The 16,056-nt window shown below is 41.9% G+C and overlaps 1 protein-coding gene across 1 annotated transcript in view; it reads right to left on the reverse strand.

Moving 5' to 3' along the window:
- The window catches only part of HTATSF1 (HIV-1 Tat specific factor 1), a 48,257-nt gene extending 32,529 nt beyond the window's left edge, over positions 1-15,728 (reverse strand). The window contains exons 1-4 of the mRNA XM_089661406.1: positions 15,424-15,728; positions 8,425-8,629; positions 5,166-5,213; positions 4,926-5,080 (exon numbers count right to left, since the gene is read on the reverse strand). Coding sequence (XP_089517532.1) covers positions 4,926-5,080; positions 5,166-5,213; positions 8,425-8,629; positions 15,424-15,579 — 564 coding nt within the window. The 5' untranslated portion in view covers positions 15,580-15,728. The remainder of the gene's footprint in view (positions 1-4,925; positions 5,081-5,165; positions 5,214-8,424; positions 8,630-15,423) is intronic.
- Between the last annotated feature and the right edge of the window lie 328 nt (positions 15,729-16,056).

Here is a 16,056-nt window from a genome sequence, read left to right on the forward strand (position 1 = left end):
AATCGACGTTATCACATGTAGGCACCCCAACGTGTGTTTACGTTTGTACAGGTGTATATGCGGGGTCCTCAAAATTTTGGGTGGGTGTTATGTGTTTGGGAGTAACTTTTTACAATTAAAAAGTTACTTTTTTTCCTTTTTTTGCATCACATGGGGGACAAAAAGTTCCCTATGTGATGATTTTTTGGTCAAAGAGACCCTATGTCTCCTCTGGGCTCGGTGCGATGTGCACTTCATTACATTCTTTCCCGGCCTAGACAGCTAGGAACTCTGTCAACGGGGTCCCGGATAACAGCAAGACGGGGAGGAGAGCGAAGTGGAGAGCGTGTGTCCACTCTCCTTCATCCCCACTACACACCAGAATCTGCAGAGCTGGCCTGTAGATGGGCAAGCAGAACCCAGATTAAAACCTGCAAGTGTTCAAAAATTGTGATCATTAACCTATTTATATTACCTCAGTGCCACAGAGTTATGCAATGTAGATATATTCATTATTATACACCATCACACTATACATGGTGCTGCTATACTGTCTTGAAGATGAAATTCAGGCTAAGCAAATATTGTCTGAAATACAAAAGGCAAGTTGACTCTTTCTTGAATCTTGGTGGATTTCTTCCAGGTCTGTGCAGTAATCCAGTGTAAAACTTTTCCTCTGTGCAGGAGCTTCTTGTAATAAAGACCAGTCCCTGCTTCTCTCCTCTTGTTTAAGGTGATTGGTCTTGTATCTTCCCCCTGTAGTTTTCTGCAGGCAGCCTGTAGTGGGTGGGCATGCTGGATTCCTCCTACAGCTCTGTATAGGCTATGTGCATCCCAGTGATGTCACTGCTCTTTTTACAAGGTAAAGACTGGGCTTGTATAGGTATTTGGTACACAAAATGTGGACTTGCATTCTTTGTGCTACTGAGGAATATATTTATAATACATGTTTTTACACGTAAGTATTTTTGTGCCATATCTGTGGGATCCCCAAGGAAGCTGGAAATCACTGTAGTAGCTTTTAGATCAGTGCCAAGCAGCTTCCTTGCTGCTTACTGAACAGAGTTGGTTGCTCACTCAGCACAGGCAAAGTGTTCTCTGACTGAACAAAATAGACATATCTCACTGCCCCTCATCACCACCTCACCCTGTCAGAGAACGCTTTGCATCCATAGGGAAAGTGCTCCTTGAATAGCACCCATTCCGAGCAAGTGACCGCCTATGTTCATAAACCACAGGAGGATCAAAATGTCAACAAAGCTGTTATGAATTAATTCATAACAGCTGTGTTGACTATGCTGTGATTGGCCCACAGCTATCACATGGTACCTGGACCAATCACAGCACTCTGTACCATGGGATTAGTTGTAGCCAATCATAGATCACTAGTGATCACAGCTGTCATGAGTGGTTAACCCATTCATAACAGTTGAAAACTTTGCTGTTATAATGAAGATCATTTTAACAGCAAAAGTGTAAAAGAAAAGAAAAACCCTGATCACCCCATCAGGAGTAGTAGTGTTAGAAATAGTGACACTGAACTACTAAGATGAAAGTACCCGCTTCCACTTCCGGCTCAGTTCGCTGCAGCGAAGTTCAGCCCCCTCCTTCCTCCCGCAGTCTTTGTGAACTTTCACAGGTCCCAGAAGACTGCCGGACCAATCAGGAGGCACAGCGCAACTTGCATATGCGCAGTAGGCACCAGGGTGTGAAGCTGCAAGTTGTCACAGCCTGGGGCCCACAGTTGAGATGCGCTGTGGAAGAAAGAAGGGATGGCGCAGGTGAAAACATCGCTGGACTCTGGGACAGGTAAGTGTATGTTTATTAAAATTTCACAAAAACTGTTGGAACTCCGCTTTCATTTTCAAAAAAATTGTGATAAAAAAATTACACATTCAAAAAACTCATCATGCATCTTTCTAAATACTTCAGAAAAGGGGTCATTTGGAGGGAATTTGTACCATCCTGGCATTTTAGGGCCTTAAGAAATGAGATAGGCCATCAGTACATAATATATATATATATATATATATATATATATATATATATATATATCATAATTTGTAGATGTTTTAACTTTCAAACAAACCAATTAATATATACCTACTGGGATTTTTTTTTATTTTATTTTTGTTAACCAGACATGTAGCAGAATACATTTTGGCCTAAATAATACATGACGAAATTTGATTGTATTGGATATGCGTTATGACAGAAAGGAGAAAATATTGGGGGTTTTTTTCAAAATTTTCAGTCTTTTTTCACTTATATCACAAAAAAAACTCAGTAGTGTTCAAATACTACCAAAAGAAAGCTCTGTGTGAAAAAACACTGCATGACCACACAATTGCCAGTTTTTGCTATTCAGCACAGTGCGGAATAGCAAAGAAAATGCCCTGGTTACAAAGGGGGTGAAACCTTCCAGAGTTCAAGTGGTTAAACATACTTATATTGGTCCAATGTAAAAATTGCCATATCTAAACTTCAGCTTTAACCTTCCCTCAATCTCATCTTTCCCTATTTTCAAAATAGACTCGTGTTTTTTTCATGTTTTGTCCTGTCCCCTAGAACATATTTTCACTTTCAACCCTTCTTAATACTCAATTATCACAAAAGTGCTCTAGTTAAAAGTAAACAGTAGTGTGCCAACGTTTTAGGTAGGTGTGAAGAAATGCTGTAAAGTAAGAATGCTTTCAAAAATATATATTTTAATTATTTTTTAACAATTTACAAAATGCAACATGAGTGAACAGAAGAAAAATCTGAATCAAAATTTGTTGTGGCCAACCTTTGGCTTCAAAACAGCATCAATTCTTACACTTGCAAAGTCAGAGATTTTGTAGGATTAGTGTCAGGTGTACGATTATCCAGTTATACCAATCAGGTGCTAATGATGATCAATTTCATATGTAGGTTGAAATACGGTCTTTAGGTGAAACAGAAACAGCTGTGTAGGAAGCTTTAAACTGGGTGAAGAACAGCCTAACTCTGCTACTAAGATGAGGTCATGGAAGACAGTTTCATGTTAAAGAGCATACACCATGGCAATACTGAGCACAGCAACAAGACATTGGCAAGGTCTCTCCCAGGCAAAGATTTCAAAGCAGACTTGGGTTTCAAGATATGCTATTCAAGCTCTTTTGAAGAAGCACAAAGAAACAGGCAACGCTGAGGACCATAGACAGTGGTCGCCATGGAAACTTAATGCAGCAATTGAAAGACACATCCTGCTTACTTCCCTTTAACACTGGAAGATGTCCAGCAGTGCCATCAGCAGAGAACTGGTGGAAACCAGTGGGACCCAGGTACACCCATCCACTGTTTGGAGAAGTATGCACAAAAGATGTCTTCATGGAAGAATTGTGGTAAACAAAAGCTATACCTCCAACATGAAAACAAGGCTAAGCGACTCATATGCATGAAAACATAGGAACTGGGGTGCAGAAAAAAGTCAGCAGGTGCTCTGGACTGATGAGTCAGAAGTGGGAATATTTGGCTGTAGCAGGAGGCAGTTTGTTCACTGAAGGGCTGGAGAGTGGTACAATAATAAGTACAGGCAGATCTTTAGCCATTGTGCCATACCATCTGGGAGGCGTGTGATTGGCCCCACATTTATTCTGTAGCAGGACAATGGCCCCAAGCATACAGCCAAAGTCATTAAGAACTATCTTCAGCAAAAAAGTCCTGAAAGTGATGGTTTGGTCCCCACAGAGCCCTGATCTGAACATCGAGTCTGTCTGGGATTACATGAAGAAACAGAAGAATTTAAGGCAGCATCAACAGAAGTTCTGTGGTTAGTTCTCCAAAATGTTTGGAAAAACCTAACTGCTGATTTAATTCAAAACATATGTATGCAAGTGTACCTAGAAGCATTGATGCTGGCTTGAAGCAAAGTGTGGTCGCACCAAATATTGTTTTAATTTGGATTTCTCTTCTGTTCCTTTACTTTTCACGTTGTTCATTGATAAAAATAAACTACTTACTTCTGTTCTGAAAGCATTCTTAATTTACAGCATTTTTCACATGTGCCTAAAACATTTGCGTAGTAGTGTATAAACTGAAAACTCCCCAAAATCTATTTGCTGTATATAGTAAGTAGTTTGGTCAAGAGAAATTCTTTTGCAAGCTGCGGAGAGTGCGCATGTGCATACACTGGTAGACAGAAAATCTCTTTTGGAAGAAGGATTTAACCCCTTTCTGTCCAGCCCAGGCCTTTACACTGGGTGTGTGTGGGGGGGCAGGAAAGGCTGCCTGACCATGGATCTGCATGCCATCAGTACTAGATATCGTAAGCGGTCTATGATAGCTTGTTCAAAGAGCACAGTCAGTGCGATCTCAGCATAGAAGGCATATGTTCTGCCTGTAAGCCCACCTGCTTTGTTGTTGCACATATGCATTAGGTTGGCAGCAAGAGGTTAACCTTATCTGTATACATTGGATCATTCCAGGAAAACAGATAAGAGCTGGTTGGGAATGAGGGCAACCCCAGTGAAGTAGTTGTCTCTTAACTGCTTCCTGACCGCCCTATAGCAGAAATACTGCGTGATTTTGCATTTCCGGATAGGGGTAGGCACTACCAGCGCTGCCATTTGAGTCCGCGGCTGTCAATCACCAGGTCCCGGATTGCCAACAAGGGATTTGCCACCAAGTACTAAGTCATGTTTTGTGAAGGGGATCAAATACTTATTTCCCTCATGAACATGCAAATCAGTGCATCATTTGTTAGACATGCATTTCTTTTGAATTTTTTGTTGCAATTCTGTCTCAGTGTTACCTACCATTCGATTTTTAGACTGATCATTTCTTTGTGAGTGGGCAAACATTCAAAATCAGCAGGGGATCAAATACTTATTTCCTTCACTGTAAATCCTCAGGAGGGCAAGTGGTTAACATAGCCCCTTGCAGCAACCTCCAAAAGTCTTATATCCACCCAAAACTAAACTAACCTTGAGATAGCAACACAAGCCATCACCTTTCAGGTTCCCATCCTTGTCTTTGTACAGTTTAATTTTGCATTCCTCTGTCTGCGGATCCCGCATAATGATGCCACACTTTGACATGGTTTCGATAAATTCATCATATGTCATATCCAAAGGAAGCCCTAACAAAAAAACATAATATCACGTTTATGCCTGAAAAAAGTAACAAATGACACACTGCTTTAAGAAAATGTCACTTGCACTAACCTGTAACATATACATTTGTGTTTCTTTCATCTTCCACGTTGAACCAGCCTGTTAAAGCAACATAAGCATACTTAGCTGTCCATCACAAAAAAGCTCAACAAATCAAATATTTTCTTTTTTAAATATTTAATTTAGCTTTTTGAGAGCATCAAACTTAGGTCCCTGACCAGGAATGTGCATATGCATAAACACAGAAAATCTTTGCTTCAACAAGGATGAAAACCCACCCTGGATGCACCTTCAAAGTCATAGAAGCTCCTGTATTTCCGTACCGATAGTTTTCTTAGGAGCACTAGTTAAAACCTAAGCTGTTAAGTTTCTAAGGTGCATTTCAGCTGCAACCATTATGAGGGGTCACAAGCTCCCTGCTGCTACTGGAAAACAAAAACAAAAAAAATTGCAAGAGGAGATAAGGAGACACCCTAAAGTGTATGTTGGGGGGAAGGATTGGCAAACAAAAACCATAGTGGGTAGAAAGATAGCCATAAACTTTAGCAGGGAGATTTCACCTCTAATCTAAAAGCCCATTCACACCACTTACAGTGTGTTAAAATATATGTGTAATCTGCACATTACATGCGTTGGTGAACTACGGTGGCATTCATTTTAAATGTCACCCCAATGCATGGGAGCTGCTGGGCACTACAATATAGCACAATGCACTGTGTCCTATACAGTGCAGTGTACTGCAAAAAAAAAAAAAACGTAGCCTACACCATTTCGCCATGCTTTAGTTTGAGAAATCAATTTGAAAAACATCCCCTCAGAATTTCTAGCCGTGGCCAACTCAAGTAAAGGCAGAAGATTCATGAAGCATTTACATTCTGGAATCCATCTTCCTTTAGCTCAGACATGTCTGCAGAAGGGTGGGCTTAGTGGAGAAAGCCCCTCCTCCCCTCCTGTATGGCATACCATAGAAAAATAAATTCCAGCAAGAGAAACAGAAGACAGGCTTAGGTTGTTAACTGCATTATGTGTAGTGGCTAGCTGAGTGAATAAAGATCAGATAAGGCCCTAGGCAAACAAACAATCAGCTCTGGCCCCACCAAATCTTATACATATCACTTTGTGCTTTGTGTCCACAGCATGAGACAGACTCATTTCACACTTTATATCTGTCATACTGTGTTTCATGTTATTCACCATATTCCACAGCCCCCATCCCTTACCTGAACAGCAGGGTTTTTCTCTCCACAGCATTCTATATACAGTTGTGTTCAAAATAATAGCAGTGTGTTGAAAAAAGTGAATAAAGCTCAAAATCCTTCTAATAGCTTTTAGTTCCATACACACAAATGCATTGGGAACACTACACATTCTATTCCAAATCAAAACATGAAGAAAAATATATCAAATGTGTGTTGTTCCTCTAAAAAAATTGACGAAAAGTGAATATTAGACTGTTCAAAAAAATAGCAGTGTTTGTATTCTTCTTTACAAACTCAAACGTTCACTACATAAACTGAAAAATGTTTGAAGATTTTGCTTTCCTTTGAATCATTTAATTAATATTTAGTTGTATAAGCACCGTTTCTGAGAACTGCTGTACATCTGTGTTGCATGGAGTCAACCAACTTCTGGCACCTGTGAACAGGTATTCCAGCCCAGGATGATTGGACTACATTCCACAGTTCTTCTCTATTTCTTGGTTTTGCCTCAGAAACTGCATTGGTGATGTCACCCCACAAGTTTTCTATTAGATTAAGATCCGGGGATTGGGCTGGCCACTCCATAACGTCAATCTTGTTGGTCTGGAACCAAGATGTTGCACGTTTACTGGTGTGTTTGGGGTCGTTGTCTTGTTGGAACACCCATTTCAAGGGCATTTCCTCTTCAGCATAAGGCAGCATGACCTCTACAAGTATTCTGATGTATTCAAACTGATCCATGATCCCTGGTATGCGATAAATAGGCCCAACACCGTAGTATGAGAAACATCCCCATAACATGAGGCTTGCGCAACCATGCTTCACTGTCTTCGGTGTACTGTGGCTTGAATTCAGTGTTTGGGGGTCGTCTGACAAACTGTCTCCGGCCACTAGACCCAAAAAGAACAATCTTACTTTCATCAGTCCACAAAATGTTGCGCCATTTCTCTTTAGGCCAGTCAATGTGCTCTTTGGCAAACTGTAACCTCTTCAGCACGTCTTTTTTTTAATAGTGGGACTTTGCGGGGGCTTCTTGCAGATAGCTTGGCTTCACATAGGCGTCTTCTAATTGTAACAGTACTCACAGGGAACTTTAGACCTTCTTTGACCTTCCTGGAGCGGATTGTTGGCTGAGTCCTTGCCATTTTGGCTATTCTTCTATCCATTCGAATGGTAGTTTTTCGCTTTCTTCCATGTCTTTCAGGTTTTGGTTGCCATTTTAAAGCATTTGCGATCATTTTAGCTGAGCAGCCTATCATTTTCTGCACTTCTTTATATGTTTTCCCCTCTCCAATCAACTTTTTAATCAAGATACGCTGTTCTTCTGAACAATGTCTGGAATGACCAATTTTCCTCAGAATTTCAGAGAGCATGTACAACATTTGCTGCCTTCCTTCCTTAAATAAGGGCAATAATTGCCACCTGTTTTTCACAGAATGAATGACCTCACTAATAGAACTCCACACTGCTATTATTTTGAACATGCCCCTTTCAATTAGTGATTCAATTACACAGAATCAGCAACATGCATGTCATGACTGTTGGGTCTGTTGGATTTCTATTACTCTACTACACCTGCTAGTAAATTATTTGCCATGTAGAAATATCATTTCTACCAAAAACAGTGATTCATCAGGTTAGTGATGTCTGACTGCTATTATTTTGAACACAACTGTATTGTGACTTCATCCACATCAGGTTTTGTGGATGAAGAACTGCCACTACAGCAGAGGAAGTCATAGTTCGCAATGGAGCACAACGGAGGTCATATCTCCGCACTTGTAATCCAATGATTACTTAACCTAAGGCTACAGGAATAGTTTGCAGCAACCTGTGCATTGCATCCATGATTCACTGATATCGGTTGCAATGCTTAGCAGGCTCCAAAGACAAAAAAAAATATATATATTATTTTTGCAATATGGCTGAATGTATTTTTATTTTCTATTTACATAAATTGAAATATGCTTTTAAGGTAAGGTACATAAATTTTTTTTCTTTACAGGCTGAAGTGATGGCCGTAGAGAAAGGATCTGCACTCCTGGTGCAGTCAACCTTTACACAGGACCCAACAATAAAAATAGAGGTTCCTTTTTGCACTGTATACCTACCTGGGTCGGCTTTTCTTTTTTCTCCCTTCCCTTTTGGTTCTGCTTGTTCTGGTTCGGGTTTAGGTTCTTCTTTTGCTTTCTCTTTATTTTTCACTTCCTTGGAAGCTGGAGACGCGTGTGGACGTTCAGAAGGAGTAGAACCATCTTTATTATCTTCGGAAAACCCGTAGCTTGCTTGATACATTGCCAAGAAGTCATCACTTATCTATCAAATCCATGGAAAAGAAAACAAAAAAAAAAACAGAATACAATAAAGGGTTACCTTTGAGGCTAAAAGTCCAGAATATAAATCCAGGTAGTGACCTTTTTTTATTTGACTTTTCCTCCCATGCAATGTTAGTGTGGCGATCTTCCCTTTGAGCTATTGTGGGACAGCCCCCCTACCCCCACAAAAACAAACTGGACAGTGCTTACAGCCATTGGCTGCCAACGATGATCGGATGATTTCCGAGGATGCCCGTTCTGTCAGACAGGCTGCTGTACACACTGGCCGAATGTCAGCTGATCTCTGTTGAACCTTACCACCCTGTATGTTGTGCGAGTCCCACTGAGGAGAATTCCGTTCACTTCCTGTCTCAGAGATGCAAGGGGAAATCTCTCAAGAGTGAAAAGAATTCCAGTGGTACCCCAATGCACTAAAAGAAAGCGTCTGCAGCAACAACACAAGGTAACACACTACTGTGGTGTGCCATGCTAAAAAAAAAATGTAAAATTTCAAACATGGTCAGGATCATGTGATTAAGCAGGCAAACCCTCCCACTTAGCACTCAAGTTGAGGAGCTCAATGCAATAGTTGCTCTCGATATCTAAAAACATGAATCTGCAGTGATAATTGCTAAAATACACACAGTATATACTTGGCCTAAAAAGGATATTTTTACCTTACATGGAGTACCACATTAAGACTTCTGAACCTTATGCTTACTATAATATATCGGACTTTGTCATTTATCATTAAAGCAGTATTACACCCAAAAGCAAACATGTATTATACTGCAGCTTACCAATTCTTAGATGTGATGGCTGTATTAGTTTTCCTTTTAACGTCTTTCTTCTATTTCAGGTCACCTATTTCATCTGGTGATCCAGCTATTAAGTCTGTTGCGTTTCAAAAGATAAAGCTTCCTTCCAGATGCATCAGTTTACAAGAATGAGACAAACCATTTGCCACTGGCAGGAGTACATACAATAACCAGCTTTTATTTATGCAAAACCTTGTTTGCAAAAGGAAAAAACGGTTTGTTGTAACAGAGTATAAAAAGTGTGAGGTGGAGTTTGTCTTCATTTGGTTAGTGTATTTAAATCTGCTAGTACATTTGATACAACCCGCTCCCCTCCCAGATTGACAAAGCTACTGTCTACTATGCCCCCTGTGCTCCTTCATGCAGAGTGGGGGCACTTTAATACAAGAGGTTTGTTACTGGCCAGATCACCAGGTGAAAAAACAGGGGGGAAAAAAAAGATCTAATGCAGCCACCACATCTAATGATTAATAAGCTGCAATATATTACATTTTTGTTTTTGGGTTTAAAAAGTGTTATTAAACCCAGGACCCTGCAGTCACTATATCTGGTCTCCCACAGTACATGCAATATGGAAATGCAATTATTTTAGTAAATATAAACTGCTAAATACCTTTTCTCATCAGCAGTATATAGCAGTCATGTGACTTTAGCTGAGCACTGGTTAAAGCTTGTAGGAGTTTTCTCTAGGATGATGGAAATCACCTGACCTCTGTCTGGACAGTGCTGATTGGCCCTGTGCTGATCACATGCACTCTCCCAAGAAAAAAAAAAAAAACTCTCTAGCAATACACACTAAACTGAGCATGTGCAGAAGGGCACTGTTCAGTCTGTCTCATCAGCATGGGCATTTGAACAAGAGGAGGGGCAGCGAATAAAAGATCAAACAGCCTTTTTACACAATGCAGAGGATTAACCCCTTAGGTTCCACAGCGAGTATAACAAGCATGCTTTCTGCATATACAAACTGATTTTACTGTTGTGGATTTAGTAACACTTTAATAACTCGTTAAAGCTGGGTTTCTATATTCCTTCCACTAGAGAAAGAGAAAACAACTTCTCCAAAATAAAACTTTTGTAAGCCCGGCTAAATCAGGATTAAGAGTAGCCCTGACCAAATATATAATTATGATCCAGCAAATGACTGAGGCACACAGCTGTCACAATGACTGCGACAATCCCCAACCGCGATCCAACCTGACCTGTTCTGTATGACCAATCTGCAGCCAAGGAAATGTAATACAGGGGATAAGGCAAGCAGCTAGCCAGATCCAACTATTTCATTCCTGGAACTCCAGCGTAGAAGGCATGAACTAAGCACCTTTGCCAATTCTCCATCATGTGAGGAAGCAAAATACAGTTAGGTCCATATATATTTGGACACAGGCACAATTTTCACACTTTTGGCTCTGTATGCCACCAGATTTATTAAAACAAAACAATCCAAGTTAATTTGAAGTGCAGACTTTCAGCTTTATTTCAAGAGGTTGAACAAATATCAAGTACAAATTCTCTCCATTTTCAAGGGCTCAAATGTAGTTGGACAAATGAATATCATAAAAAAAGGTTCATTTTTAATATTTTGTTGAGACTCCTTTACTGACAATGATTGCCTGAAGTCTGGAACCCATGGACATTACCAAAGAGTGTTTCCTCCTTTCTGATGCTTTGCCAGGCTCTAACTGCAGCTGTCTTCAGTTGTTCTTTGTTTCTGGGACTTTCTGCCTTTAGTTTTGCCTTCAGAAAGTGAAATGCATGCTCAATTGGGTTGAGAACAGGTGATTGACTCGGCCATTGCAGAATATTCCATTTCTTTTCCTTCAAAAGCTCCTTGGTTGCTTTTGCAGTGTGTTTTGGATCATTGTCCATCTGTACTGTGAAGCGCCGTCCAATCAACTTTGCTGCATTTGGCTGAATCTGGGCTGACAGTATATCTCTAAACACTGCAGAATTCATAAGGCTGCTTCTGTTACATCATCAATAAACACCAATGACCCAGTGCCACTGGAAGCCATGCAGGACCATGCCATCACACTGCCTCCACCATGTTTTACAGATGACGTTGTGTGCTTTGGATCATGCGCTGTTCCGAGCCTTCTCCACACTTTTGTCTTCCCGTCATTCTGGTATAGATTAATCTTAGTTTTATCCATCCAAAGAATGCTTTTCCAGGACTGGTCTGGCTTTTTTAGATGTTTTTTGGCAAAGTCTAATCTGGCTTTTCTATTCTTCAAGCTTATGAATGGTTTGCACCTTGTGGTGAACCCTCTGTATTTGCTCTCGTGAAGTCTTCTCTTGATTGTAGACTTTGACAATGATACGCACACCTCCTGGAGAGTGTCCTTCACTTGCCTGGCCGTAGTGAATGGGTTTTTATTTACCATAGAGAGGATCCTGCGATCATCCACCACTGTTGTATTCCATGGACGTCCATGCCTTTTTATGTTGCTGAGCTTACCAGTGCGTTCTTCTTTCCTCAGAATGTACCAAACTGTTGATTTGGCCACTCCTAATGTTGCTGCTATCTCTCTGATGGATTTGTTTAGTTTTTGCAGCCTTACAATGGCCTATTTCACTTGCATGGACAGCTCCTCTGAACGCATGATGTAGGTTCACGGTAATAGATTCCAAATGCAAATATCACACTTAGAATTAACTCCAGACCTTTTACCTGCTTAATTGATGAAGAAATAACGAAGGCGTAGCCCACACTTGGCCATGAAACAGATTTTGATTCAACTGTCCAATTACTATTGGTCCCTTTAAAAAGGGGGATGGCTACTCCTAAGAGCTGTAATTCCTAAGCCCTACATACCTTCAAAATTAAACCTGAGAGTGTGCACTTTCAGCCCATATCCATTATATAACTATAGCTTGAATATGTTTTGGTAAATACCTGAAAAAAACAAATTGTGCTTGTGTACAAATATATATGGACGTAACTGTATGTTCTTTCACACCACTTGCCCACCTTGTCCAGTGCTCCACTGTGATATCAGAGTCAATGAATGTCCATTTAAAAATGATAATCTGTCTTTCTCAAAAAAAAAAAAAAAGTTTGATCGACTCCTGTTGATATTTTGAAAAACTTTCCCTGATCAGCGGCTACAGCCAATCAGCTGCAACTGCTGATCAGTGTGGTCTGACAGTGGCAGGTTCCTCTGTCAGAAAGCAGTGTCCCTGCAGGGAAGGGGGTGGATTCCTCTTGTCCACCATGTTTGTACAGATGGAGGAATCTAGCCATACACTTCTGTTTGTTTAAACAAAGGGAGTGTATACGTGCACCTGTGGGCTTCCTGCTGGAATAGTTCAGGCACTTCCAGACCTGTGTCCAAACCCCCCACACAGAATCTCTCAGTTCAGAAAAGCAGGGGGTGGAGAGCTAAACTTACATCAGTGAGGAGAGTTCTGAGAGCTGATTGGACAGAAAGGAAACCCCCCCCCCCCCTTTCACAAAGTGCACAGGAACAGAGCCTAGGTTGTCAATCTGCTGGAGGTTCCTCCCATCACCATTTTTCGCTTGGTGTCAGGAAAGTTTTTCAGCAGTGAAGCATGCTGATAGCAGAGGAATGATCCAGCAGACAGAAATGACACTTAGTGCTCTAGATAGAGACATGTACACACTATAGAGGGATATGCTTTGTTTACATTTCATGTCTCAGGTTTACAACCATTTTAAAAGAGAATTAAGGGATTTCCTTTTTTTAAGAAAAAAAATCATACTTAGGTGGATACAGCATCAGTCCCCATCAGCTCTAAGTGTGAGAACTCAGCAATCACATGACCTTGGGCTCACTGGAGCACTGGGCTGTGGAGGGGGAGGAAGCAGCTGGCTCAGGCTCTCAGCGGATCACTGAGAAGCTAAGCCAGGTGCCGCTCCAGACTCTGGGGTGGATTTCCCCAACCTGGACCGGCTGAGTGAAATCAACCGACAGCAGATTTCAGTCAGCTGAAAGCGGGTCACAGGAGTGCAGAACGAACTGCACTCCTGTGGTCCACAGAATTACAGCCAAAAGAGCTTTGGCTGTACTTCTCCTTTAAGAATAGGTGCACTGCCATAGAAAGTACACGTATTCTTTTTGCCTCCCTCCTCTGAAAAAAAACAGATCCCAACCCTTCACAGAGGCATATTAAATGAGGTCTGATGGTCACAGTCTGTGGACACTGATGACAGCCGAAGTGGTAAGTCCTGTCCTGGCTGCAGCTGCACAGCAGAGCTTTATAGAAGTTTATGGGGCTTGACTCCTTGAGCAAATGGCTCCAACTGCAACTGTGCAGTACAGCCCAACAGATTTCTATAAGGCCGTATCCGGAGGCTGAAGACAAGGGGAGGCAGTGGAAGGCAGCAGCAAGTATGCATTTGTGGTGGGGAAGGATGGATTAGTTTAAAGCGGAGTTCCAGTCGCACTGTGAAAAAATAAGTCAGCAACTACAAAAACTGTAATGCTGACTTTTAAAAAACAGCCACTCACCTGTCCCACATTCCCGCAGTGTCCTTCCCGCAGCCCGTTTCACCAACCATCTGGTGTTCCAGGCACCAGCATCTTCAATGTGGGCACCCGGCTGCGACAGCTTGCGGCTTCTCAGCCAGGTGCCCGCTGCGCTTCCTGAATGGCCTCATAATCTTCTGGGACCTGTCACGTGTCCCAAAAGACTACAGGGAGGGAGAACACCTTCTGCTTCTGATCACAGACATATGACGTCCTCCCAGAACATGCCCTCCCGAATACCCCCAGGGGTGCGCACCTGGCAATCTCCCTGATCACTGTGTACTATGGACACAGCTGATAACGTGATGTGGTAAAAGGCCAATCACAGCAGCCTTTTACCACGTGATTAGCTGTGTCCAATAACACAGCAGATCACCAGGTAAATACAGTTGCCGGTTATCAGCTGCACTTTTACTGCCGGCCATTGTCAGTGAACAGATCGGCACTGATGATCAGTGCCCAGCAGTGCTACCCAGCAGTGCTGCCAGTCAGTGCTGCCTAGCAGTGCAGCTTCATCAATACACATCAGTGAAGGAGAAAAATTACCTGTTTCCAAAAATTTATAATAGAAACAAAAACTTTTTCAAATTTTTTGCTCTTTTTTTTGTTTATAGCGCAAAAAATAAAACACCCAATGGCGAATAAATATCACCAAAAGAAAGCTCTATTTGTGTGAAAAATATACTAAAAGGGGGTAGAAATGCCCGGTAGGCAAGTGGTTAATGGGGAGCCGGGGACCAGTCTTTAAAGTGGAACTTCCCCTTTTGGGTGGAGCTCTGCTTTAAGTGAGGGCAAGGGGACAGAGAAGCAGCAGTGTGAGCCATTGGCTCCTACTACTGTCAATCACAGTCAGTAAGGAGACATCGGGGGTCGAGGCAGAGCTGTGTGTGTCAGTGGACACACACAGCATGGCTCGGGATTGAGCCCATGTAAGTGCCCCCATAGCTATGGGGGCACTTGGCAGGTAAGAGGAGCTAGGAATGCCAGCAGGGCACCCCTGAAAAGGATCTGTACAAATCCATTACATGGAGAAGAAAAGTATAACATGTTTTTTAAAAAACAAATATCTTTAGAATGACTTGAAGTCAAATACTGTTTCTTTTGCAGTTTGGGATAGAGAGGAGAGGGATTACACCATCTCTCAGGTTTTTATTGCTGTCAATGTCCCCATTAGAGAGATCCCCCTTCTGTCTCTCCTGGTTACTACCATCATTGAGACTGAAATAAACCTGATTCTGGGTAGTCACCAGAACAGGAAGTGTTGTTGTGTCACTGTTGTGGCCTGGGGACAGGAAGTGAAGGAAAATCTCCCCAAAAGGACTCAGATGGTAAAAAGTTAGTTTTTTTTGTCTCTTCTCCACGGAGGGGGTGATGGTGGCAGCCCAGCTCCAGGAATGGCTCCCCATGGCAGTCCCTCACCAAGGACTAAAGTGTGCTGTGTGCCTACATGGAGTGCACCGACCTACAATGGCGGATGAAGCTCTCACCTTCGGGAACCAGGCTTTCTTGTCATGGTCCCATTCATACTCAGTGCCATCAGTGGGGTCCTTAAAGGTATACGGATCCTGCCCGTCCCCCCGGTCACGGTTCCCATACAGCTCCTGAAGCCGCAGCTGCTCGTAGAAGGCTTCGTTGCTGTCCATGTTCTTCTGGGCACCTACAGGAGCACTACAAATCCCAGCTACTCCACTTCACACTGCCCCTATACCCCCACACTCTACAGATGGGCTCTGAGCATGCGTACCGCGCAAATCCCCGTGCGTAGTCAGTCGGCGCAGACACATTAAAGCCATAGCACGCATGTGCATCATTTCCCTACGTTCTCGAATGCTCACGCACACCACTAGTGTCTGATAAAGATGTCCGTAAGATACAATAGAGCTCGGCGGAGTCGCCATTTTGTTGTAGACTGGAGTTTACCGCTAACTTATAACGCGAAATACAAGTTTGGAAGTATGAGTGGAGTGCAAGTAGACAAACTGGGAAAGAGTTAATTAGATGAAACACTACAAATTATATTTTTGCTGTATGAAAAATAAACCCTTTGTATTTATAGCATATTAAAGTAGAACTGTGGAATATTAAAGTAGAAGCAAAGTAACTTTGTATATTTTTCCATA

Source organism: Staurois parvus, unplaced genomic scaffold (assembly GCF_062004578.1).
Source record: "Staurois parvus isolate SC_StPar_1 unplaced genomic scaffold, SC_StPar_1.0 ptg001333l, whole genome shotgun sequence".
NCBI classification, from domain to species: Eukaryota; Metazoa; Chordata; class Amphibia; order Anura; family Ranidae; genus Staurois; species Staurois parvus.